At 34.8% G+C, this 25,648-nt stretch overlaps 1 protein-coding gene and 1 long non-coding RNA gene across 3 annotated transcripts in view; one reads left to right on the forward strand and one right to left on the reverse strand.

The window, feature by feature from the left end:
* The window catches only part of Dnajc10 (DnaJ heat shock protein family (Hsp40) member C10), a 49,119-nt gene extending 43,271 nt beyond the window's left edge, over positions 1 to 5,848 (forward strand). For both annotated transcript variants that reach the window (XM_005324681.5, XM_078017706.1), the window contains exons 22-23: positions 1,182 to 1,286; positions 3,193 to 5,848. In XM_005324681.5, coding sequence (XP_005324738.1) covers positions 1,182 to 1,286; positions 3,193 to 3,204 — 117 coding nt within the window. In that variant the 3' untranslated portion in view covers positions 3,205 to 5,848. The remainder of the gene's footprint in view (positions 1 to 1,181; positions 1,287 to 3,192) is intronic.
* LOC144365581 (uncharacterized) overlaps positions 1 to 25,648 on the reverse strand; it is a 78,617-nt gene that overhangs the window by 23,899 nt on the left and 29,070 nt on the right. Inside the window, exon 2 of the long non-coding RNA XR_013424188.1 lies at positions 2,536 to 2,611. This is a non-coding gene — a long non-coding RNA (uncharacterized LOC144365581). The remainder of the gene's footprint in view (positions 1 to 2,535; positions 2,612 to 25,648) is intronic.

The raw sequence follows: 25,648 nt of genomic DNA on the forward strand, positions 1-25,648 counted from the left end.
AAAAAAAAGAACATTTGTGTCTCAAAAGGTTGTTATATAGTGACTTAAGAACACCTGTAATACATACTATACTTCAAATATTTACTTTCAGAATTTCTATTTAATATGTTCTGTGCTGCTTGAATTCATTTTCAAGTAATGAGCTTACTTCCTTTGGAAGAAAAAAACTGATAAAACAAGTATTTGCCATGTACTATTTTCTGGCAAACCATTCAAAGTAAATAATTCCAAATGTTTTTATGCTTTTTAAGGGAGACTAACCAGGTTAACACCTGATATTATTTATTGATACTTATAATACATTTGAAATAACTAAAGAAATTAAGTAACAAATTTTAGAAACCTAGAATTATCACAAATCTAAGTTTTTCAGTGAAAGATTTATTAAGAATTGATCTCTGGGGTGGGGATGTAGCTCAGTAGTAGACAACTTGCCTAGCGTATTTGCAAGGTAAACTGCACCATGGAGGTAAGATACCCGAATATTCTTTTGGAATCAATTGTTCTATCTCAAGTTTTCACAATAACTTAGAAATGGGTGACATAAATCAGTGTATTATTCAGGTAGAATGATCCTAGCAAAGTATTGATACAATGAGAAGTCAGACTGAACCAGGACATAAAGGTATTTGAAAAGATGATATTACTATGTATCCAGAGGACAAAGTTAGGGACCACAGGTCCCTGTCCATACTGAAAGATGGGTAATCCAGAAGTTCAGGCCAGAGAGGAAAACCAAAGCAGAATAATGATTGAAGTAAATGAATGCAAACCAACTCACAAAAGCAAAATGGTAGCATACAGTTTGGGATTAATAAAGAATAAGAAACCAGTGGCTTAAGATCTAAACTAAGCAGGTCTGGATACAGTGACCTGCTCCTGCCCCTGATTTTCAGCCATCCTTCTGGCATGGGCAGATGAAAACCAGGAGATACTACTTGCTTTCCCTTATTATAGTTTAGAATGATTTCAGCCCTAGGGGTATCTTTTCTTATTCAGTTTGTTTTTTGAGGTCAGCAATACATTTTTCTCATATGTTCCCACTGTGACCTCAAAGAAATCTGAATTTCAAACACTTAAAATTTTAGAACAAAAGAACTTCAAAGCATATTTAACCTAGTTTCTTAGACAGAAATATTGTATTTTGATTAAGTATTTAATGGTAATGTTTTTAATTTTAGAAAAATATTTGGGAAGAGCAAGTAAATGCCAGAGATGCAAAAACAATTGCTGCCTTTATTCATGGAAAATTGGAAACTCTTCAAAATCAAGGAAAGAGAAATAAGGTGAGAACTGAACCTGGAACCAACTGGCAAAAGTTACCAAAATGTATTCTCAGTATGCAGTTCGTGTAAAGTGAAGCTTAAAAAATATATAAAAATGGAAATTTCTACTTTGGGAAATATATCAAAACAGCCTTTAGACACTGAAATGCTTAGAAATTTGTACAAGCAACACCAGTTAGCAGAAAATAATGACTAAGATCCATACAAAAAACTTGTATGTGAATGTTTAAACATTCGAAATAGGAAAAAATATCCATCAATATTTTATTCATTACTGAATGAATAAAATATGGTGTTTATCTATGCAATGGAGTAATTTTTAGCCCTAAAAGAAGTGCTGCTTGCTACTTAAGTAATTTTGAAAACCTATGCTTAGTCAAGGAAGCCAGTCATAGAATCATATATGTGGCCTTTTATCTATATACAATGTTCAGAATAGGTCAATTCATAGAGACAGAATATAGACTAGTGGTTGCCTAGGGTAGAGTGGAAAAGAGCAGAAATTGGGGGTGACTGCTAATGGGTGAAAGTTTCTTTTGGAGTGTGGACTGTTCTAAAATTAGTTGCTCAACTGTAGATATTATAAAAAATACTGGATTCCTTTAATTGTGGGAATTTTATGGCATGTTAAATGTATAATAAAGCTGTAAAAAAAATGAGTTGGCCATTAACTATTTAAATTTTATTCAAATATAATTGTTAGGAATAAATATACTAAAGCCCCGCCACATTTTGGATAGCAAATTTTCTTTTGGTATAATCAAAATGTATGTTTAAACCCATTATTCATCTTGGTTCCTCCTTGAATTTTTAATGTATTAAGCAGCATTATAAACTTTGCTGTTATTCTTCAAAAGGCAGTTCATTTCTTTCCTCCTAATTCAGTGTCATTCTAGGGAGTACTTAGAAACAGACCAAAGACTTGTGAATATTAGAGTAGTTTTTGAATGGAATTTAATACAATCCCATATGAATTATCTTGGGTTCTTTCTTTTTTTAATATTTATTTTTAGTTGTAGTTAGTCACAATACCTTTATTTCATTTATTTATGTTTATGTGGTTCTGAGGATCGAACCCAGGGTCTCACAGTACGAGGCAAGCACTCTCCCACTAAGCCACAACTCCAGCCCTGGGTTTTTCTTTATAAGGTTAAAGACAACAGCAAAATCTCTGGAGAACTCTAAAGAAATCTAGCTTTTTACAACCCATTAGAATACAGATTCTTTTTGCCTGGCCTGGTGGGCATACCTGTAATCTCAGCAACACTGGAGGCTAACGTGGGAATTTGCAAGTTCAAGGCCATCCTCAGCAACTTATTGAGACCCTGTCTCAAAATAAAAAGGGATAGAGATGTAACCCAGTGGTAAAGTACTCCTGGTTCAGTCCCCAGTACGAAAAATAAAGGACACAGGTTCTGTTACAATCCAGTTAAAAATTGTTAGACCCCGGTAGAGAAAGCCTTACAGCCTGCTTCCCAAGTATTTTATCCAAATCTAGAGGTTAGGAAAGAAAGTTCTACAGAAATAGTTCTATATTTTCTTGTTTTATTGAAGTGTTTTGAATATTAGTTTTCTCAGGTTATTTTTAAATTTGTGACATATCTGAAATTATAAATATTCAAAATAAAAAAGTTTAGTCTTAAAAAAGAATATCATAACTGAAATTAACTCTAAAAGCATGCCAGATGTGATTTAATGTATCTGTTGGTGTCAAGTGCAAACTAGGAGATATTCTGTTTTTGTTTTTTTCCCTTCCCATTGTTACAATTAAGAAAGGTATGTTTTATGGTTATTCATTAAGAATAATGAGTACATTTAAAAAGGTAAAATGTTGGATAGTTTATATTTCACCTTATTGTAAACATTATAGTCATACTTTTCAATCACCTTTACATTATTAACACAGGATGAACTTTGATGTTGAAAAATGGAAGAAAAATTGAAAAGAAAAAAAAGTCTGAAAATAGCATCAGAAGACACCTTTTAAGAAAGAATGCTAACTATGTTCCTGGTGGAAATTAATGAACATTACCTTGGACGTGTAATTGCACTGCCTGAATTCTGAACAACATTGGTATAAAATGAAAGGTCTGCAAACTTCCTGTAAAGGGCCAGATCATAAATGTTTTAAGTTTTGCAGACCATATATGGTTTTTTGTTAAATTTTCCTTGTTGTCTGTAATGATCCTTTTAAAAAATAGAAAAACCATTCTTAGCTCAGGGCCATACAAAGTATAAACCACAGGCCAAAATCAGTCTTTGGGCCTACAGTGCTAACTCCTAGAAATGGTGTTTTGAATGTCTGGCTCTAATGAGTCTACTCTGCTGTTCTCTACATACTGTACAAAATGGATTTTTTTTTTTTTTCCCTCCCTACTTGCAGTATTTTGGCTGACCTGGAAAGAGGCAAGTTGGTTTCTGGTCACCTCCTAAAAACCATGTCTGACCATATATTTTGTTTTTAAAAAACACCCATGCAATAGAAAAATACAGATACCCGTTTTCATGTTGTATCTCCATTTCATCTTTTAAAGGTTCAAGAAATGCTTTAAATTTTTTATAATTGAAAAAATTTTTGCAACACTTGTAAGTGCAAAAAAATGCTATAGACTGCCCTATCATCTGGAAAAAAAAAAATCCAAGGGGGAAAAAATCACAACAATTAAATGGGCATTATAGAGTACCTACCCCCAAATATATCAAGTATTTAGAGCTCTATATTTTAAAGATTTGTTTATTTTTCTGAAATTGTTTTCATAAAAATTTTGCCACTGATAGATACCTCCAGTATTTACGTAATTTGCCTTTTGAGTTTTCTTTTGACCTGTATCATTTATTTACACTAATTTCCCCCATAGTTATGGTTTTCAATCTGTTCATTATTCAAATAGGAAAGATAATTTTAAAGACTTTACTGTAGCTCACATAGATACTGTGTGGTTATTTATTCCAGTTATTCGTTTACTGTCAGGGGCTGCTTTTTCAGATATTGACATAATAACTGAAGTTATTTTTTTAAGAAAAATCAAGTATATAATTCTAGAATGGGATCTTTTAGTTTCAGAGTTGTTAAGACTCAAAGTTTTTTCCTTCCATTTTAACAAAACTGAGTAACCTGTAGTTGTTTAGTTATAATTCAAAATATATGGAGTGGTACAAATTTAAATTGATCAGAAGTCAATAAAAGAATCTTTTTTCATGTTCCAAAAACCTATTCATATTATGGTTTATTGTGTTGGAAGAATTTTGCTTATCACTTTATGACAAAATATTGGGGAGCAGGATAAAGACTATTCTATTATACAAAAAATAATAGACCTATTCATTTTCAACTCTAACCCTATTCATATTCTCTCCCATATTTTTTATATTTTTAACTCCCTACCTTGGATTCTGCTTTTTCTACATATCAGCTCATGGAACAGTAACCACTTCTAACCTTAAATTTACCAGCAAATTTTTAAATTACAATTGATAAGAGTCTTTTACTCATTAATTAAAGCCTTCAATTCTTCAGAATTGACTTATTTCTACAAGGATCCAAAAAGAAACGACTGGAAAGTATGCACTAAACACACCAGTGCATGCATACTACTACTTTTGCACACTGAGGAATGTGCAAAAGGAATGTAACTCTTGTTCCTGGTCTTCCAGGTGTCTGATTAAGAGTTCTATTCCTGAATTCAAATGTGTAAGGACTTACATTGTTACCTATAAAATTATTTCCTTTACCAGCTGAGAAACATTTTTAGGCAGTAAAAAAGTCAATATTAACTTGGCTTACATCATGTGCCTATGGAATCTGCTACAAAGCCAGGAACCCCCCGGAGTCAAATTAGGTAACCTGTATCATACATACATACATACATCAGGAAGTTTTCTATAGTAATATCAATGTCATTTGGATCTCTCAAAACAGCTGGAAGATTTGAGGGTTTTTTTGTTTGTTTAGCTACTAGAGATTAAACAAAGGACTTACACATGCTAAACATGTGCCCTACCACTTAACTTTTTTCGTTTTATTTTTTGGCGAGTTTCCTAGGCTGACCTCAAACTTGGAATCTCCCTGCCTCAGCCTACCAGGAAGCTAGAATTACAGATGTGCACCACTACACCCAGTGGACTTAGGTTTTTAACAGCTTCATTCATTTAGTAGACTATCATCAAGGAGTGCCAGGCATAAGGTGCCATTTCTTCCAACACACCATTTTTGTGAGTCTGTTCTTGTGTAACTGTACTAATTCTTAAAGTATATGACTACTTGGAGCTGGTGTTTTGGACACTAATGATGTTTGCTTATTCTAATTTTTCCGATTTTAAAGTATATGATTAAGGGCCTGTTGTGGTGGCACAGCATATAATTGCATCTACTTGAGAGAATTAGGCAAGAGGATTGAAAGTATGAGACCATCCTGGGCTACTCAAAATATTTTAACAAAGGCTACAGAAGTATTCAGTATTAGAACACTTGCCTAGCATGTCTGAAGCACTAGGTTCAATCTCTAGTATTGCCAAGAGTAAAAGTATAATTAAAATAAAGCAAAAATGAAGTAATTGTATAATTTACCTTTTTTATTCTAAAGTTTTCTTTAAATTGTTCTTTGTTTTCCTGTAGTGATCAAAGTGGAAATTTTCTTGGAAGTAGTTCAAGAAAAAAGTAACATTGTTTCTCACAACAATTTGCAAAGAGTAGCATTTTAAGCCAAATATTTAATACAATTTTGGTATAATTTTAGTCTAGTCTTAATCCTTTGAGCCTGCCCACAAAACCAAATGTTTCAAATTGGGCACATTGATTCCATCATGACTATTAAATAGTACAAAGGTTAGATCAACAAAATCTTCAATTTTCTAAAATGACACCTACATAAAATTGTCTGACGAAAAGTAAACCTTATTATCTTTGATAATATTCTACCTTACACATGTGAAAAATTTTAATACATCTAAATTCTAATAGTGAATAAGCTTGTTTTTAGTAATAATAAAACCGAGGCCAAACACCAACCTAGATTATAAACATAGTTTTGATAGTCCATAAAAATATTATTAATTCACTGACTTGAGTCATTTTTCTACTTAACATTGGATTTCAATTCTTTGACTATTCTAGTAGTTCCTCCTTCTGTTGGTTTTTATTTTTATTTTTTATTTCTTCTTCATGAAATATTGAGTACATTTTGTAGTGCAGGCTTTCTAGTTGTGAATTTGATTCTCTAAAAGAATTCAATTTAAAACACCAGAACAAAAAAATCAAAATGAGAGGAAATACTCATCTCTCAATAACATTGAATGTAAATGGTCTAAACTCTAAAATCAAAAGACATAATTGAGATATTGGATTTATTTTGTTTATTAGCAGTTTTATAGAATTTTCATTATTTTCCCCCTTTAATACACCTGGATACCAACAACCTATTTCATACAATTGGGAAAAGAAGTATTTCTAAAATGATTGCCTCAAACTATTTTTCATGTAATTTTTTTATTTGTTCTTTTTAAATATACATGACAGTAGAGTGTATTTTGACTTATACATACATGGAGTATGACTTATTCTAATTAGGATCTCTTTCAGAATGGAAGATTGTATTTAAAACAAGACCCAACCCTGTATGTCTCTAAGAGACACCTTATCAGCAAAGACATCCACAGACTAAACGTGAAAGGTTGGGGAAAAACATACTTTTCACGTGGGTCTTATAAACATGCTTATAAGATAGCACAGGTTGCTATTCTAATGTCAGATAAAGTGAACTTCAAACCAAAATTAATCAAAAGAGACAGGCCATTTCATACTGCTTACGGTAATTGTACAACAAGGAATAACAATTGTAAATATTTATGCCACAAATAATGGGGCATCTACATACAAACAGACTCTTCTCATTATTTTAAGACTCAAATTACAACACAGTAATACTGGGTGACTAACACCTCTCATCACTGGATACATCTAAACTAAAACTAAGATACTACCGAACTAAAACATACAATTAATAATTTGGACATAATAGACATGTACAGATTATTTTGTTCATCAATGACTACATTCTCTTCTCAGCAACACATGGAACATTTTCTAAAATAGACCATATTTTAGTCCACAAAGCAAATCTTAGCAAATACAAAAAAAAAAAACTTACATTCTATCAGATCATAATGGAATGAAACTAGGAATCCACAAAAAGAAAAAATAGAAACCACTCTAACACCTGGAGATTAAATAATACACCTTTGAATGATGAGGGCAGAAGAAACTGGGGAGAAAAAAATATTTAGAGGTGTATGAGACTAGTGATACATCAAAATCTCTGGGACACTATGAAGGTGGTTTTAAGAAGAAAGTTCATGGCATTGAGCTCATACATTAAAGAATAAATACCAAGTGAAGAATAGGGGGGATCAAGTTATTGAAATTCATGATGAAATAGGAAATATCACCACAGACACTACAGAAATCCAGATAATTAACAGAATCGTTGGAAGATTTGTATTTCAACAAGCTAGAAAGTCTTGAAGACAAATTCCTACAGACATATGATTTGGCCAATTAACCAGGAGAATATAGAAAATTTAAACAGATCAATTTCAGGTAAAAACCTATCAACAAAGCAGCCCAGGAACAGATGAATTCTCCTCAGAGTTCTACCAGACCTTTACAGAACTTATACCAATCCTCCTCAAATTATTTCATGAAAGAGAAAAGGAGGTGGCTCTTACAAACTCATTCTATGAGGCAAGTATCAGTGTGATACCAAAACTAGACAAAGACAGATCAAGGGAAGAAAACTTCAGCCAATATCCTTAAGGAACATTGATGCAAAAATTCTTAATACTGGAAAATTGCATATAAATGTGTTTAAAAATCGTGTACCATGATCAAGTGGCTTTCATCCCAGGTTTTAAGATTGGTTCAACATAAAAATTCAGTGAACAATTTGCCACATAAATTGACTTAAGGAATCATGTTTATCTCAGAAATACAGAAAAATCATTTGACAAATATAGTGTTCATTCATGCTTAAAACACTAGAAAAGATAGGGATAGGAGGAACATACCTAAACATTGTATATACAACAAACCCAAGGCCAACATTCTAAACAGAGAAAAACTGAAAGCATTCCCTCTAAAACAGGAACAAGACAGGGATGCCTTTTATTTTATTTGAGGAGGTGAAATATTTTCAAAAGTGATTACTACATGTTGGTTTGGGGAGGGGAATGAAATTAGAAACATCCTATTAAGTTATCCTATTACCAGTAAATTACTATGATGACTTGCATACTATTACTTCATGTAAAAGAAAAAATAAGAACTTAAATTCTTTTTTGCAGGGAGGATACTGGGGATTGAACTCACTGTCATTTGGGGGCACTCGAGCCATATATCCCCAGCCCTATTTTGTATTTTATTTAGACACAGGGTCTCACTGAGTTGCTTAGCACCTTGCTTTTGACAAGGCTGGCTTTGAATTTGTGATCCTCCTACCTCAGCCTCCCAAACCACTGGAATTACAGGCATGTGCTACTGTACCCAACCAACATTTTTTTTTTAATGGTATGTAAAGATGATGTTTAAGTTTATATACTTTTCAGACTTATAACAGCAATATCTCATTTGGTAGAGAAATGGAGTTATTATGTGAAGATCAACTATATTTTTGTGATTTTTTAAATTAAAACCTTAGCAATTCATTGTTTCAAATAATAAAGAATTCAAGACTCAACATGATATAATCAAAAAACCTATAATCCAAGTCACCATATTAGCACTTTGGAAAGTTAATTCAATCTTTGTCAATTTAAATACAAAATAAATAAGAAAAATAACATTTTATAAGCATTATGTAAATTTGAGAATTCATTTTGTTGTGTTTTATGACTTAAAAATATCTCAAGTCCCCACACCATCCTTATGTACAGTTATCTTTGAAAAACAGATGCCTTTCTTCCCTTCTGAGTTCAGAGAATAACATATGGCTTTAATCACAGATATATATTTTAACTGTTAACCAGAAATATACTAAATTTTAAGTAAATTTAAATTAAATTTTTAGATTATATCTGTGACAAATTGTTGAAAAACAATTATAATTTCATTATTTCATATCTTAAGAATTACAACTGCCCCATCAAAATAACAACTTTCTCCACAGAACTAGAGGGGACAACTCCTAAAATTAGCTGAGTGCAGTCCTGTAATCCCAGCAGTTTGGGAGACTGAGGCAGGAGGATTCAAGTTCATAACCAGCCTCAGCAACATTGCAAGGTCCTAAGCAACTCAGAAGACCCTGTCTCAAAGTAAAAAATAAAAAAGGTCTGGGAGCTCAGTGGTAAAGCACCTCTGGGTTCAATCTTCAGTACAAAAAAAAAAATCCTGAAATTCTTATGAAACCATACGAGACCCAGAATAGCCAAAATAACTGAGGAATTTAAAAAGAAGAAAAAAGAACGGTACTACAAAGTTATAGGAAACAAAACAGCATGGCATTGGCATAAAAACTGACAGACTAATGAAACAAATTAGAGAATCTAGAAATTAACCACATTCTTTGCAGCCAACTGATTTTTAAAAAAATAAAGGCACCAAGAACACCAATGGAGAAAGGACAATCTTGTCAATAAATGGTGGTGGTAAAATCGGATATACATATATAGAAGAATGAAATTGGATCTCTTCCTCTCAGTACACACACACACAAAAAAAAAATTGGATCAAATACCTAATGTTAAACCTGAAACTGTGAAGCTACTAGAAGAAAACAAGGGGAGAACTTCAAGATATTGGTATAGGCATTTTTTTTTGATGGACCCCAAATGCACAGGCAAAAAAAAAAATAGACAAATGTGATTATGTCAAACTATTTCTTTGCTGTGCAGAAGATCAATGAAGTCTTAATTCTTTAAATCTTTTATTTGACCAATAAAACCAAATAAATTCTCAATTGCTCTAATCATCAGGGAAATGCAAATCCAAACCATACATTCCATCTCAATTAGAATGGCTATCATAACTAAAAACAAATAACAAAACTGCCCCACTGGTGAAAGGGGAACTCAGACACTATTTTGGTGGAAATGTAAAATTTTACAGCCATTTTATAGAAGCTAGTATGGAGGTTCCGCAAAGAAACTAAAAATAAAACTACCACACAATCCATCCATCAATTCCACTACTGCAATATCTTATCCAAAGGAGATGAAATCATTGGACCAAAAAGGTACTTGCACTCATTTCTTACAGCTCTATATACAATAGCTAAAACATGAATTCAACCCAGATACCCATCAGTGGATGAAGAGGCAAAGAAAATGGGAGATATAATGTCTGTATATAATTTTGTGTAATATGTGTATAATTATGTCTATTTTTTTATATATGTGTGTGTGTGTGTGTAAAACATGCACACAGGGTGGAATATTATTTAGCCATAAAAAGAATGAATTCTGCCATTTTCAGCAACAGCCTGGAAGTAAAGCTCATTTTATTAGACGAAATCAGATAAATATCCCACATTCTCGTTTTTTAAAAAACAATAAGGTAATCTTATAAAAAAATAGTATGCAATAGTAATCACTAGAGACTGGGAAGAATAAGGGGAAAGGGAGATGGAAAGAAGTTAAATAGTGGAAAAAATCCGATTCTTTAGCACATTAGGGTAACTATTGGTTAAAACAATCTACAATATATTTCAAAATGACTAGAAGAGTATGAAATTCCCAGCATAAAACTGATGTGATACAGCAATCTGTATACGGGGTAAAGTTGGGAGTTCATAACCCACTTGAATCAAACTGTGAAAGATGATGTATTAAGAACTGTGTAATGTTTTGAACGACCAACAATAAAAAAATAAATTAATTAATTTAAAAAAAATGAACATTTGAACAGATGGAAGTGCTTCTTCCTGGTTTGATTACTCCACATGTTATACATGTGTTGAGCAACCACCACATGACCTACAAAGATGTACAAATATTATGCCTCAAAAAATTATAGCTAATAGTTTTAAGCTTAATTAGCATCCCTTAAAAAGTTTTAGGGTATTATATTATAGTAACTTTTTCAGATGTTAGAGATTTCTATTGTAATATTTAAAGTAGCTCCGTCTATCAAGGTTGCATCTATTCTTTTGAAAGGAACTTTGACTTTTTTATGACTTCATAATTCAGTTTTTCTCCTCTAGAAGTTCTTAAGACAGGTTTCTCTGGGGGTTTTAGTTAGAAACATCAACACCAGTAGGTGGCAGTGAGAAATAAGCAGAGACATTTCATGACTCAGAAAATACCATTTCTACCTCAGTGTGGAACAAGAATCACAGCGGAGTTCAGATTGCCTTTGTTTTTTCGCCAAAACAATTCTGAACTCCACTTATTGACCATGAAAAATCATAATATTTTGCATTCAAAAGTTCATAATCTAATGTAATAAGACAAGTATGTGAAAAGCATGAAAGAGTAAATTTAAGAAATTCAGGTGCGTGCACGTACTATTATAGACATATAAAGATATACACATACGTTGAGCCTGAACAGACCCATGAAGAATGGTGCCTACATTACAGCTCCATGGATCACTTTTAAGAAATAATAAAGTGCTTATAAAATAGTTCTGATAATTGCTTGATTTTTTAAAAATCAAAATGTTCAAAGTTTTCTGGTGCTTTTAAGTACTCCTTCAGTTTATGAAATAAGAGTTCTAATATACTCTACTGTCATATATTACTAATTTAAAAATTTTTTTTTAGTTATCTAAAAAAGAAAGTCCTGCCATTTAGGTGAAAAAAAAAAAAGCACTTGCTTTAAGAAACAGATTTTGACTTGATACTGAGTTTAGAAAACTTGCTTACTTTCTGTACCATGATTAACTTATTTGCCTCATAGAAAAAGATGACTCTTCTACCTGCTGCATCAAGAAATCATGAAGTTTAAAAACAAAATGTGTTTTAATAAAAAAAGATGCAGGCACCAAGAATCAAGAGTGTGGAAAATTCTATAGACAAAAAAAAAAAAAAAAAATAGGGGAAATGTAACCTACGGATTAAAAGAAATTCCACAAAAAGAAAGTTTTGTGTCATATCAGCCAAATACACTGTGTGAACTATTTGGATCTTGATTTTAACAAAAATTAAGAAATAGGAAAATTAATATTAGATATTAAGCATGAACGTGGGGTGTTCTATTTTTAAGTATGCTTATGGTATTTTTGAAATTATAGCATGGTCTGGGATATGCATTAAAATAATTCAGTGACCAGAAATGTGTGGGTTTAGGGGTGTCAGGAGTAATAATCCAGGGTCTGGAGGTGGTCTTTAATAAAACATAAAACAAGGCTGGCTGTGTTTTATCAAGTATTGAACTTGAGTAATGGATAAATTGGGAGGCAGGGGGAACAGTATAATCCCCGTTTTCTGTTTGATAAAGTTTTAAAAATAAATTTGTTTTTAAAAAAGGTCTTTTATAACTGAGATAATACTTGAATGTATGCAGAATGCCAAATGAAAAATGTATAGTCATTTGTTACTCAGTAAACTGGTTTACTGTCTTAGAGGAAAGTTACAGGATAAAAATGGGATTGGTTGGCACTAAGTAGGACCACTTTGGAAGACAGTGGGTATAATTCATTTTCCTTTCATTACTTCTCAGCTTGGAATCTGAAAGCCATTTCACTACCTAGAGCTTATGTAATTGGCTTAAGCTCTGAAATTAATGGAAAATTGTATCCTGTTTCCCTCACTGAGGCAGTAAGACTCAATTCTCAAATGAAAAGAATTGACTAGAGATTGTCCAGTCAAACTAGATTGTCAGAGATCTCACCATCTTCTGAAGGAAGATCAGCAGACTTTGCCTGAAGCACAGGGTAGAGCACCTTCCTAATGTGACTTCTGCTTTTCCCAAGGGAGTGGCCCAAGGTGGTTGGCAGTGCCAGGTACCCAGCTTCCAACAGCCAACCAGCAGCTGCTCCTCTTGGACTGCTCTTTCCTTCTGTACTGAACCTTTCCTTCTCTCTCACAGGTCAACAGTTTGATGTTATTCTCTCCATACTGCTTCTGTATAAAAACTTCTTGTGCATACTAGAAACTAGACCTTTCCCCCCAAAGCTCTTTAAGAGTTTCATTCATTGTGCAGCATCTATCTCAGGTTATTCTAGAAAATTTTAAATACTACTATTCATATAAACATCTATGGTCCACCTAAGGCACTGTAGATACATCGGTAAATAGTTATGTAATTAATATGAAATGGATTCACACAGATTCTATGGTAGCATGTATGAATGCATACACCCCTTTCTTTTTTTGTCCTAAGGCAGAACACAGACTTTGACTTGACTTCCACGTTTCTCAGGGTGCAGTTCCTCACCCTTGCCCTATGTTATGGAGTGGAAATCATCATTCCTCTTGACATTACCTAAAACCAGACATATGGGGAACCTAGGAACTGCTCAAGATTCTTTGCATACCCTAGCCAAGAGGTGTGAAGGTGTATAGAAATTGGACCAAGAAACATTGTTAGGTAAGCCACATGCCCCAAGCTGGAGGCACACATTCAATTTCCATAAATTTAGTAGATTTTAAGGAGGAAATTTCTTTGGCAAGAGAGAAGAAAATTGAGGATTCAGTGACCTAAATTTTTATTTTGTTTTACAATAATCTTTGGATAATTATTTTTAGAGGCTATTACTAGGGATTGAATGCTTGTCCCAACCCAAGTTTATTTTAATATTTGCTTTTTAGCTTTAGGTGGACACAATATCTTTATTTTATTTTTATGTGGTGCCTCACGCATGCCAGGCGAGCTTGCTACCACTTGAACCATATCCCCAGCCCCCCACCCAAGTTTTTACAATAAAATCCTAACCCCGAGCTGATGGTACTGGGAGGTACAGCTTTGGAGAGGTGATTAGGTCAATGGCATGATGGCAGAGTCAGAGAGCTAACTAATCCCTTCACCATGAGAGGACTCGGTGAGAAGATGCTATCTATAAACCAGAAAACAGAACCTCACCAGACAGACACTCAGCCTACCAGCACATAGATTGGGACTTCCAGCTCCAGGATTCAGGAAAATAAATTTTTGTTGTTTGTAAACCAACTAAGTTTATATCATTTTGTTACAGCACCCTGAATAAACTAAGATAACTATTATGAGAAACGTCTGCTTAAATCAGGAGGCCAAACCTCTTAGTGGAAATAGTAGGGGTGAAGAGATCAGGATGTATAGGGGCTATGCAACAGAAACCAGTTATTTGCAGGTCTAATTGGTAATTTGATACTGATCACTTGTCCCCTTTTGCAAAACAAAACACTAATCTGGAGTCATAGTTCATACATGTGTTAAACATCATTTTTTTTCAATTTAAAAATATTTAAATTCTATTTTTCTGGTCTTCTATGGTTTTTGTTTATATTTTTAGTTGTAGATGGACACAATACCTTTATTTTATTTATTTATGTGGTGCTGAGGATCAAACCCAGTGGTCCATGCATGCAAGGCAAGCACTCTACCACTGAGCCACAACCCCAGCCCTGGTCTTCCATATTTCTATGTTCTGTTTTTAATTTCTTAAGTCCAGAGATAACACAAAAATACAGCCAAGTTGTGAAATAAAAACACAAGTTATAAAGTAAAATCTGAGATCTCTTTGATAGTCACCCACAAACTGTAGATACTACTATATAGAAATAAATATTTACATATGCAAATATATAGTCTAAGAGCCCTAAAATTACACTATGTATTTTGCAACTTGAATCTTCATCTAATATGTCTTGGAAATGGTCCCAAGTCGCCACTATCTATCCTATGCTATTGTTTTTAATAGCTCTAATATTTTAATGATATAATATGAAGCTAACAATTTAAGTATTCCTTTCTGAACATTTGCTTTTTCACTATTACAAAACTCCTGTTGATATCTAGCATATACATTTCAAATGTGAACTATGCCTTATATTCATGAAAGTCAAATTTGATACTGTCAAATTATCCTCCAAAAAAGGCTATGTGTGTACCTGAGCAAATCTCCAATATGTGACAGCACTCATCTCCTCATTCAGTGCCACATAGTATTATCATCTTCCAAGTTGGCCAATATAAATATTGTAAAATATTTCATTGTTTATTTAATTTGCCTTTCGTTTTATGTTTATTGACCATTTGTTTTCCTTCCACTGTGAGTTAACTGTTTGCACTCCTCCCATTTTCTATTGATCTATTAACTAGAATAGACTATACATTGCTGCAGCAGCAAATTAGTTCTAAAATCCCAAAGGCACAACACAGTAAGACTGTTTCTCCCTCCCTTTCTGTCACTCTCTCCCCAGAGCTTAGTATTGTCTCTGAGAAAATATAGCTTCTCTTCAGCCCAGCATCATTCCGTGCTTTCCCCACATTCTGTTATCGTCTTACACACTACATAGCTAGGTCTTCAAGAACACAAGCAGCTCGCTTTTTACTTACAAACTTCAAGAGTTGCTGAAGAATTTCACACTACTAAATATTTGGTAGCCTATTCATTTAGTTTACATGACTGTGAAGCTTGAGAAGTTTATAAATTCAATACTTGTGTCTTATAGGACCGCCCAATACTTAGATTTGTTTAAACCTGCTATATAAAATGTCAGAAGTAAAAGCCATTATCTACTAAAGCATCTTTCCCTAAATCCCACTAGTACTAATCATGCCTTCCAGCATCAATCTCGCCTTATGACTTCATTTGTTTTCTGACTTTACCTTTGCTTTGTTCTCTGTCTCTAACCCACCCCACACACTTTTTTTTTTTTAAAACCCAGGATTGAACCCAGGGACACTTAACCACTGAGCCACATTCCCAGCCCCTTTTTATTTTTATTTTGAGACAGGGTCTTGTAAAATTGCTCAGGCCCTTACTAAGCTGCTAAGTCTGGCTTTGAATTTGTGATCCTCCTGCCTCAGGCTCATGAGCAGCTGGAATTACAGGTGAGCATCACCACAACCAGCTCTGTCTTATCCACTGCAGCTAACCCCTTTCTCTTCTCCCCTCCTGTTCAACTATCCTTACTCTTTCTCCCTTTGTTCACTCTTCTGGTATTGAAACTTTAAGGCATATTTTCAAGTAAATATTTTTAATAGTTTTTCATTTGGAATAAAAAGTATACACTCTTTAAATTCAGTGAATAAACACCCATACACAGATTTACCCTCTATTAAATGTGTTGCCTCAGAAGTAGGGCAATTCATCCATTATGGGATCAAGCCATAAAATTTGAATCCAAGCAGTAATTCTCCAATTAAAGAAACTTTAGAGCCTAGTTTTTGGGCCTCCTAAATCATTACTAGCCTGCCTTGGTGTGAATAAACTTTAACATAAAAACTCCTCACCCCGCCTCAAAAATTAGAATTAAGGAAGAAATATATTCAGGTGGCCATTTACACAGTATGTTTGAATACCATTTTGGCCAAATTAGTAAAAAATGAGCTCCTATAAAGTTTAGAAAACATACATAAATATCTTGAACTTTAAAAGCTCAGCCCAGCTAAAAGCCAGTGACTAGTCTGACACCATGCTGGAGAAAATAGATTTGCCCATGATGATTATATGGCTATTAACAAATACTGGCCCAACCTGCTCCAATTCCATGTCTCGTCTTCAATAGGTTCTTCTATGAAACCCTTGACAAGTGGGGCCTAGCTTTAAAAATGACTGCTTTATTCTGCCTCTCACTTTTTAAAAAATATGCAGCATTCAGCCATACAAATTTGCACACAACATTTTAAGTTTGAACTCCAAAAATATATTCAATGGAATCCTAAAACTTACCCTGTAAATTCACACCTACTTATTTACCCATATCCCTGCCCTAGACTGCATAAACGTTGATACAGGATACTACCCTGTTCACCTTATAGCCCACAGTCTCAGTACTCAATGCAAATTTAGAGAATGGGTACATAAGGTCAAGTGAGCTTCACAAATGCTAGTATGGCACCAATGAACAATTATTTTTCTCTCTATATACTATGATATTTCATGGTTTTCCTTATAAGCTGAAGCAACTGTTCTATTGAATTAGCCAAGATTACACTAATGTAGTTGCTGGGAGGGATTCTGGGTGTGGAATAGAATAACATTTTGAAGTCCAAGAATAATGTAAAGGACGTATTCAGTCTTTTTCCTCTTCTAAAGCCTTTCGTTACAGTTGTTTCAAATCCTAGTATAATTGATTTGATTTCACTTTAGCTTCCTACATGAGATCAATATGAACCCGGTATTGTCCAACAAAAATTGAGCACTACAGTGTGTTAGGCTATGTTCTAGGCATTTAAGACAGTGAATTATACAAATGTCTTAATCTCATGAAGATTTGATTTTAATGAAGTGATAATTACAGTATGTTAGTAGATGCATTCAGGTATAAAGAGAAAAGCAGAGCAGGATGAGAGGGTTTGTGAGTGTGCGGCAGCAGCAGAGGGATAACAGTGTTAAGTGGTGCGGGCTGGGTAGTGTGCTGGAAAAGATGTCATTGAAAGAGTTGAAAAAAACTAGCCACAGGTTATCTAACAGTAGAGCACAAGGGTAGAGGACAGGCTCCAAGGCAGGTTGGCAATTTCAAGGCACAGTAGGGAGGCTAATGTGGCTGGAATAGATTGACCCAGGGGAAGACTGCTAGGAGTTAGGGGGTGGGGGGAGGGATAGGAAGCCAGATTTAAAAGGGCTTTGAAAGTCATTGCAAGGACTTAAACTTTTACTCAAAGTGAAATTGCAAAACTCCAGAGCCCAAAATAAGATCCCATTAGAAGAAAAACTTTGGAAAAAGTAAATTTAACAGTTTATTTGATCAAAGAAAAACTCCTCAGTCAGGCAACACTCAGAACAAGAAGAGATTTAGAGAACTCCACTCTGCAACATGGGCAGTGAGCATTTATAGACAGAAAACAAAGTAAGATCCAGACAGCTTGACTACAACGAGGCATTTGGCTTTTTTAGACAGGTCTGATCAGTTGACTACCTGTGATTGGCAGAAGGTCATCTATTTGTGATTGGCTGAGACCTAGCTACCTGTTACAAAAATTATACTCCTAAATTGGTTTCCGTTGGTTTAAGTACTAAATTAGGGCAGTTTGTTATATAGGAACTCAAAATCCAGAGAGAGCCTCAGCCCAATGTCCTTATTTAATTTAGCAATCTTAAAACTTTCCAGAGAAAAAACATCACACACAGGTTACCTACAAAGGAAGAATCAGATTATAATTGGAATTCTAGACATGCTGAAAGGCTGCAAATTAAATTCTAAGTTCACATATACCCTGACTAACAAGTACCAGGCAAATTATAAGGAAATATTTCTCAAGTGGTTAACTGAGGGGATGTCTTAATTAAATGAAGGCATAAACAGAACTACTTTCAATTCAGGAAACAAGGGTTCCAACCCAAAAGAGCAGTGAACACACACACACACAACAACAACAACAGCAGCAGCAGCAGCAAAGCAGGAAGACTAAAGATGACCTAGATCAGAGTGGGGCTCTTGAGCAGAGACCTTGGGAAAGTATCTGTGAAGGAAAGAAGGAGGAAGTCAGATTCATGTCTGTGGACTTGGGAAAAATTTGATCACATAGGAAACAACTAGTAGAACACGAAATGAAGACTATTCAGACTCCCTCCAATGAATGACCATAGCATTAAACATATGGAAGAAGAAATATAATTCAACTTGGCTTTGAATTGACATTTTTTAAATAAAACAGAAATGAATATGATTCCCTTCTCCTATCTCCCCCTCCCTTTCTCTTGGTATGATCAGTATGACCTTAAAGAGTCTTCTTTTATTCAATGGTTTATAATTCATTGCTCTTCTTATATTGATGTACCAGATTTAGACAGAGAACAACCACCCTTTCAAGCTGTCTCATGTCCTTATGATGTGCCCTTATTATTTTTCTTAGACATCTTTGCTTTTAGTCATGGAAAGACTTTATAGCCCTACTTGTTCCTTTCCTGCTACAGTCTGAAATTAGCCATCTTTCCAAATGGGAATGGAATTTAGAAATTAAAAACTGAACATGTGATAATTTATATGGGGTGTAATTGCTTCTAGGTCTTTTTAGAAGATAGAGTGTGGAAAACTAAACATCCAGTGGTGAGTTGGAAAGTTTGCCTAGTGATCATATTACCAATGAGGAATAAAGGAATAAATGTGATTAGATGTGATATTCTGAGAAGAACTGTTACTTTTTTTATGGTGTTCTAGCTGGACACACATAACCTAAATCTAATAAAGAGGCAATAAAAGAACAACCCTAATTGACAAACATTAATAAATGTTTTTATTCTGCAGTGCTCAGGATCAAGCCCAGGACCTTGCATATGCCACATGAGTATTATACCACTCACTCAGAAAATTCTTTAAAAGATAGCTCACCACAGAACATAAACAGATGACAACAAATAAACAAATTATGTTTAAATCACTCGTCACTAGGGAAATGCAAAAAAAAAAAATCACACTGAGATACCACTACACAATTATTAGAATCACAAAAATTAAAAGTATTGATCAGTCTAAGTGCTGGCTAAAACCTGGAGGATATGGAAATCTCATACAATGCTAGTGGAATATAAAATAGTACAACTACTTTGGAAAAGTTTGGCAGTCTTTCCTGAGAAGCATATACCTAACATAGAATTCAGGTATATCCATGTAGGTATTTACCTAGAAGGTAAATATGTCCATACCAAGACTGGTACACAAATTTTCATGGCTTAATATTTGATAGAGAAGGAAGTATCTATGTGTTTGTCAACAGGTGAATGGGTAAACAATCTGGTATAGCCACACACAGGAGTGTTTCACCATACAAAAAAAAAATTGAAATATTGATATATCCACCAACATGGATGGCTCTCAAAATAATCATGCTGAAAGACAAAGTAAATATCATTCCATTTTATATGATATTCTAAAAACAAAGTAGTTTAGTGGTTGTATATAGAATGAGAAAGCAGTGGATGGTTGGAGAACAACATAACAAAGGGACATGAGGGAGCATTTGGTGGTGAAAGATTTTCCTTTTCTTAATTACACTGTTTCATAGATGTATACATATTTAATACTTATAGAATAGCATGAATTACATAGTTTATTTTGTGACAATTTTATATCAATAAAACTAGAATGATTGCTAGAGTTATAAAAGAAAGGCTAAAAAGCCATTCCAGAATAAAGGAGATTAAAAAGAATGACAAATAAATGGTATACTCAATCCTGAAATGGATTTTGCACTAAAGGAGAACACATGCTTAAAGGACACTATAGGGACAATTGACAAAACTGGAATATGAACTATAGATTAAATATTGAACCAATGTTTAGTTTCCTGTATGTTGTGTACTGATATTATAATAAAAAATAGTCAACTTGGGCTTAGGAAATAAACACTTCCTTAAATATTTAAGGAGATTCAACCAAAATTAATTTGTCTTAAACCAGCCTCTGTACACTTAAGTTTGGCTCAAAATGACTTCTATACATAGTGAACTCTACTTTACCTTTATGTAAAAACAAATTAAAGCCTAAGAATATATCCATGTAACCAAACTACTGAGTCTCAGCCAAACACAGCAGCTGAACTTCTAGCCAATCAGAGACTGAAAGCTGACAAAACATGACCACTTAAGGGAAATGATAACCATAGCCAATTACATTGTCAAAATGTCACTTTCTTTCTTCTATCCATAAAATACAACCAGTACATGTGGTGGAAGGAGCATTTGGAACCATCTTTGCTCTGGAATGTTGCCCAATTTTCTGGGTTGGTTTCTTTTGTTTGGGGATTTTTTTTTTCTTTTTGTAGTACGGGAAGTTGAACCCAGGGCTTCTCTCATGCTAGGCAAGTGCTCTCCGCTACCCAGTTTTAAAACCTTTTTCTTGCTCAAACATTGTAAAATTTAACTACTTTTTTTTTTCTTTTAACAAGGGTAAAAAAAAACATGCTGTATGCAAACTAGTCTCATATGGTTCAAATAATCATATGGATCTCACTTAATATGTAAATAGAGTAAGAATGATAATGAAATTGTGGAAAAATATTAAAAACTGGTGAATCTGTGTAAAAAGTAAAAATAAAAATTTTAAGTCGTGACCTCTCAGTTAAACGGGAAAGAAGAAGGTTGGCACAAAATACCGTTATTTTTGCTTAGCTTTTTCATACTATTTTTAAAATCATGTTTATATGTTTATGACTGTGGTTTTATCCTTCAGTTTAAAAATTCTCAGAGTTCTGTCTTGAAATTTTTAAAAAAAAAAAAAAAAAAAAAAAAAAACAAATCACCAAGGCAGGTATATGGATTGGCCTGCTTTAGAATGAAACACTCCATGGGGAACTTCTGGATCCCCCTTGATCTGCGCTGCATATATTTTGGGGGTGGTCAAGGCCTCAGGTTCTGCTTCACTCAGTGTAGTCGTATACAGAGAGGGTGGCCCTTCACTCAAACAGCATCCCTGTTAGTGCTCAGCTTCTACAAGAAAATTAGCCCTCAGAAGAATTCACGATGGTGAAACAGAGGTGTCCTGTGCACTACTCTGCCACAGAGAACCCGAAAGCAAAGGAAAGAAGTATTTTGAGGGAAAACTCTGGATGTTGGCAAGAATGTGATGAGAACCCCAAATAGCACGAAATCAGAAAGGCAGCCCAGAGGAAAGAACAAAACAATTACCCGTGGCTGGGGGTAAGCACAGGTGAACTCCACACTGGGGGAGTGAACAAGAAAGTATCAGCAACCTCATCATAATGGCAGACCAGAAGTCCTCACTGTAGGAGAATCCCAGAGTTCTCACAGGCTTCAAGTCAGTTTGGGGAGCTGGCTCTTCTAGGTAACTGCTCTGCTTCAAAGCAGGAACTCACATTGGAGCTCCCTCAACCCCTGGACCTAAGCTGCTACAGTAGCCACTGTTAGATGCCATCTTGCCTTAGGAGCCATCAACTGGCCCCTGATGCTGCCTTGGGCCTATCCATGCCTCACAGGGTGGAGGATAGCCCCTTTAATATTCTGTAGCTTCAGGACCAGTGGCTACCTCAGCCACAAGCCAGCATTTCCTACCTGTACTTGCCTCATAGGAACTAGGGGAGATATCCTCCCCAGCCCACAGCTTGGGACTGCAGCTGCTGGAGCAGGTACTGGACACTTTATGCAGCTCCAGGAATGTAGCTATCATCGCCCCAATTACTAGTACCACCTGCACTTACCCCACAGGAACTGTGGAAGATTTCCTCCCCATCTCACAGGGTTGGAACTGTAGCTACTGGTATCCAAAGCCCCATCATCATACACATCTGTCCATGAGGTCCCGTTAAAAGTCTCATCTGCATCCTGCAGTTCCAGAAACACAGCTACCAGCATCCATCCTATCATCCCTTGCACTTGCCACACAGGAACTAAGAAAGTTCTCCTCCCCAGTCCACAGCCTTGGGACTGCAGCAACTGGTACACAAACAGCATAACCTAGGCTTTATCCCTTAGGACTAGGGACAGGTCCCATCCATATCCTGCAGCTCCAGGACCATGGCTACCTATGCCACAAGTCTTGGCCCCACTAGAGTTGACCCATCTGATGTAAGGGTGTTCCCATCCATGTCCACCTCTAGGACAGATCCCAAAGCCACAGCCTCCAGCATAACTTATGCTCAATACATGGGACTTAGGGAAGGTCTCCTTCATATTCTATACCCCTCAGAGAATGGATACTAGTGCCATAAGCCTAAATATTACCTTCACCTGCCTAGTAGACCTACAAAAAATTTCCTCTGCAACCAATGGACCTTGGGCCAAGCTGCTGATCCAAAAGCCCTGGTCCCACTTGTGCTTGTCCTTTGGGACCTGGAGAGGTATTATCTGTGACCTACAGTTCCATGAACATGACTAACAGCATTTAAAGTCCCAGCGAAAGCTACAATTGTACTCACAGGACTTAGGAAAGGTCCCCTTTTTATTCCAAAACTCGAGTCCATGTCACCAGTACCATAGACTCCAGCATCACCTATGTTCATCCATGGGCTCAGGGACCATAGCTGTTGGCTCCACAATCCTTGATACACCTGAGAAAACTGGGACAGTCTTTTCCACATTCAGATCCACCAAGACTGTGGCGACTGCTTCCACAAGGCCCTGTGTCATCAGACTTCAACACTTGCAGGACCTAAGAACATACATCTTTGTAAGTCTTCATCCACTTTAAAGCAATACAACTACATTCAGGAATTGCTGCAGTCTAGACTATTGAGGCACTTATAGATACTGCTGGCATGACTTGAAGATGAAGAAATCACACAAAGAGTATGCTTTTGGACTTTCCTATAGCCAAACTCAAAACACTATTCAACTGACATACCATATCCCATCTAAGTGAAAAACATTTTCCTCCAAAGCTACTTTAAAAATTGGAAAAACATCAAATGTTACACCAGATACACAGACATAATATAAAGATATAAGAAATATGAAATATGATGCCTCCAAAGGAGAACAATTCTTCAGAAATAGATACCAATTTGAAGGAAATATATGAAATGCCTGAAAAAGATTTTAAAATAATGGTCCCCAGGAAACTCTATAAACTTTATGGGTCCTGAGGACACAAGCATATGCTGCCTACAAAAAACTTGACTTATTGAAGATATACATAGACTACACGTGAAGGGTTGGGAAAAGATATCCCACAAGCCAAAACCAAAAGCAAGCAGGAATAGCTGTAGTGATTTTAGATAAAGTGGACTTTACATCAAAACTATTAAAAAAAAATAAGGAAGGTCATTTATATTTTGATAATTAATTCAAAAAGATCTAAAAATTGCAAATACACAATGCAATCGACATGGGACCACCCAAATATATAAAGCAAATATGATTAGATACAAAGAAAGAGAGACAGAGTTAATAGTTGTGGACTTTAACACCCCAATTCCTTTACAGAAAGATCATACAGACAGAACATGAAGGAACACGTGAATTGAAATAGAAAATGGACACAATAGACATTTAAAGAACATTTCATCCAACAGCAACAGAATGCATCTTCGTTTCATCAATTCATGGAACATTCTTCAAGATAGATGATCTATTAAAACACACATCAAATCTCAATAAGCTTTCAAAAATCAAAATCATCTCTCTCATCCTCTCAGACAATAGAAAACCACAAACCAACAACAAGAATAGTGGAAAAAATGCAAATGCTTCTACATGACCAATGGCTAACTGAAGAATTTAAAAGGGAAATAAAGTTTCTTGAAACAAAGGAAAATAACACAATATCAAAATCTGTGGAATACAGCAAAAGTAGTACTGAGAGAGAAGTTTATATCAATAAATGTACAGATAAAAAAATAGATCTCAAGTAAACAACAATGCACCTCAAGGACTTGTAAGAGGGAGAAAATCAAACCCAAACTTAGAAGAATAAAGAGAATAAATAAAATGGAATCTAAAAAACAATACCAAAAATCAATGAAACAGTTGGTTTCTTGAAAGAACAAACAAAATGGGCAAAACTTTTGCTAGACTAATCAAGAAAAAAGAGAAGGTCCAAATAAATAAAATCAGAGATGAAAATGGAGAGATTATAACCGATGCCACAAAATTTCAACAGATAACAATTATATGCTAAAAAAAACTGGAAAACAAAGAATGAATAAATTCCTGAATACAACCTTCCAAAATTGAACCACTGATAAACCAATAATGAGTAATGATATTAAAACACTAATTAAAAGTCTCCAGTATTTGGGGATGGGGGTTTAGTTCAGTAGGGGACAGCTTGCTTAGCATGAGTGAGGCCCAGAGTTTGATTCTCACCACAAGAGAAAAAAATGTCTCCAGTCTAAAAAAAACATCCAGAACCTGATGGTTTTATTGCTGCATGCTACAAGACATTTAAAGAACTAATTACAATTCACTGAGTTATTTCTGAAATCCTTTGTATCTTTATTTAGAGATAAGATTTTGCTAAGATACCCAGGCTGGCCTTGAACTTGCTGCCAGTCCTCATGCCTCAGCCTCCCACTATGTCCAGTTTACAATTTTCTTCTTAAACTATTCCAAAAAAATTGAAATAAAAAAAACTTGACTTTTCTTACTCCATTCCAGTGGGGAATTAGGAAGGCACAGGAAGCTGGGGAAGATACTAGCAAATTTCAGCTCCTCCCAGTTTTTGAACAGGTTAATGATCAAGACCAGCGTGTTCACATCCACGCAGCAATTCCTTTTAAAACTATTAAAGAGTTGAAAAATGAAAGAAAAAGAAAAAGAACTCTGTCAAAATTTTTTTACAAGGCCAGCATTATCTAATACCAAAACAAAAACTATAGACACATACCTCTAA

The sequence above is a fragment of the Ictidomys tridecemlineatus genome, chromosome 7 (assembly GCF_052094955.1).
Source record: "Ictidomys tridecemlineatus isolate mIctTri1 chromosome 7, mIctTri1.hap1, whole genome shotgun sequence".
Classification (NCBI taxonomy): Eukaryota; Metazoa; Chordata; class Mammalia; order Rodentia; family Sciuridae; genus Ictidomys; species Ictidomys tridecemlineatus.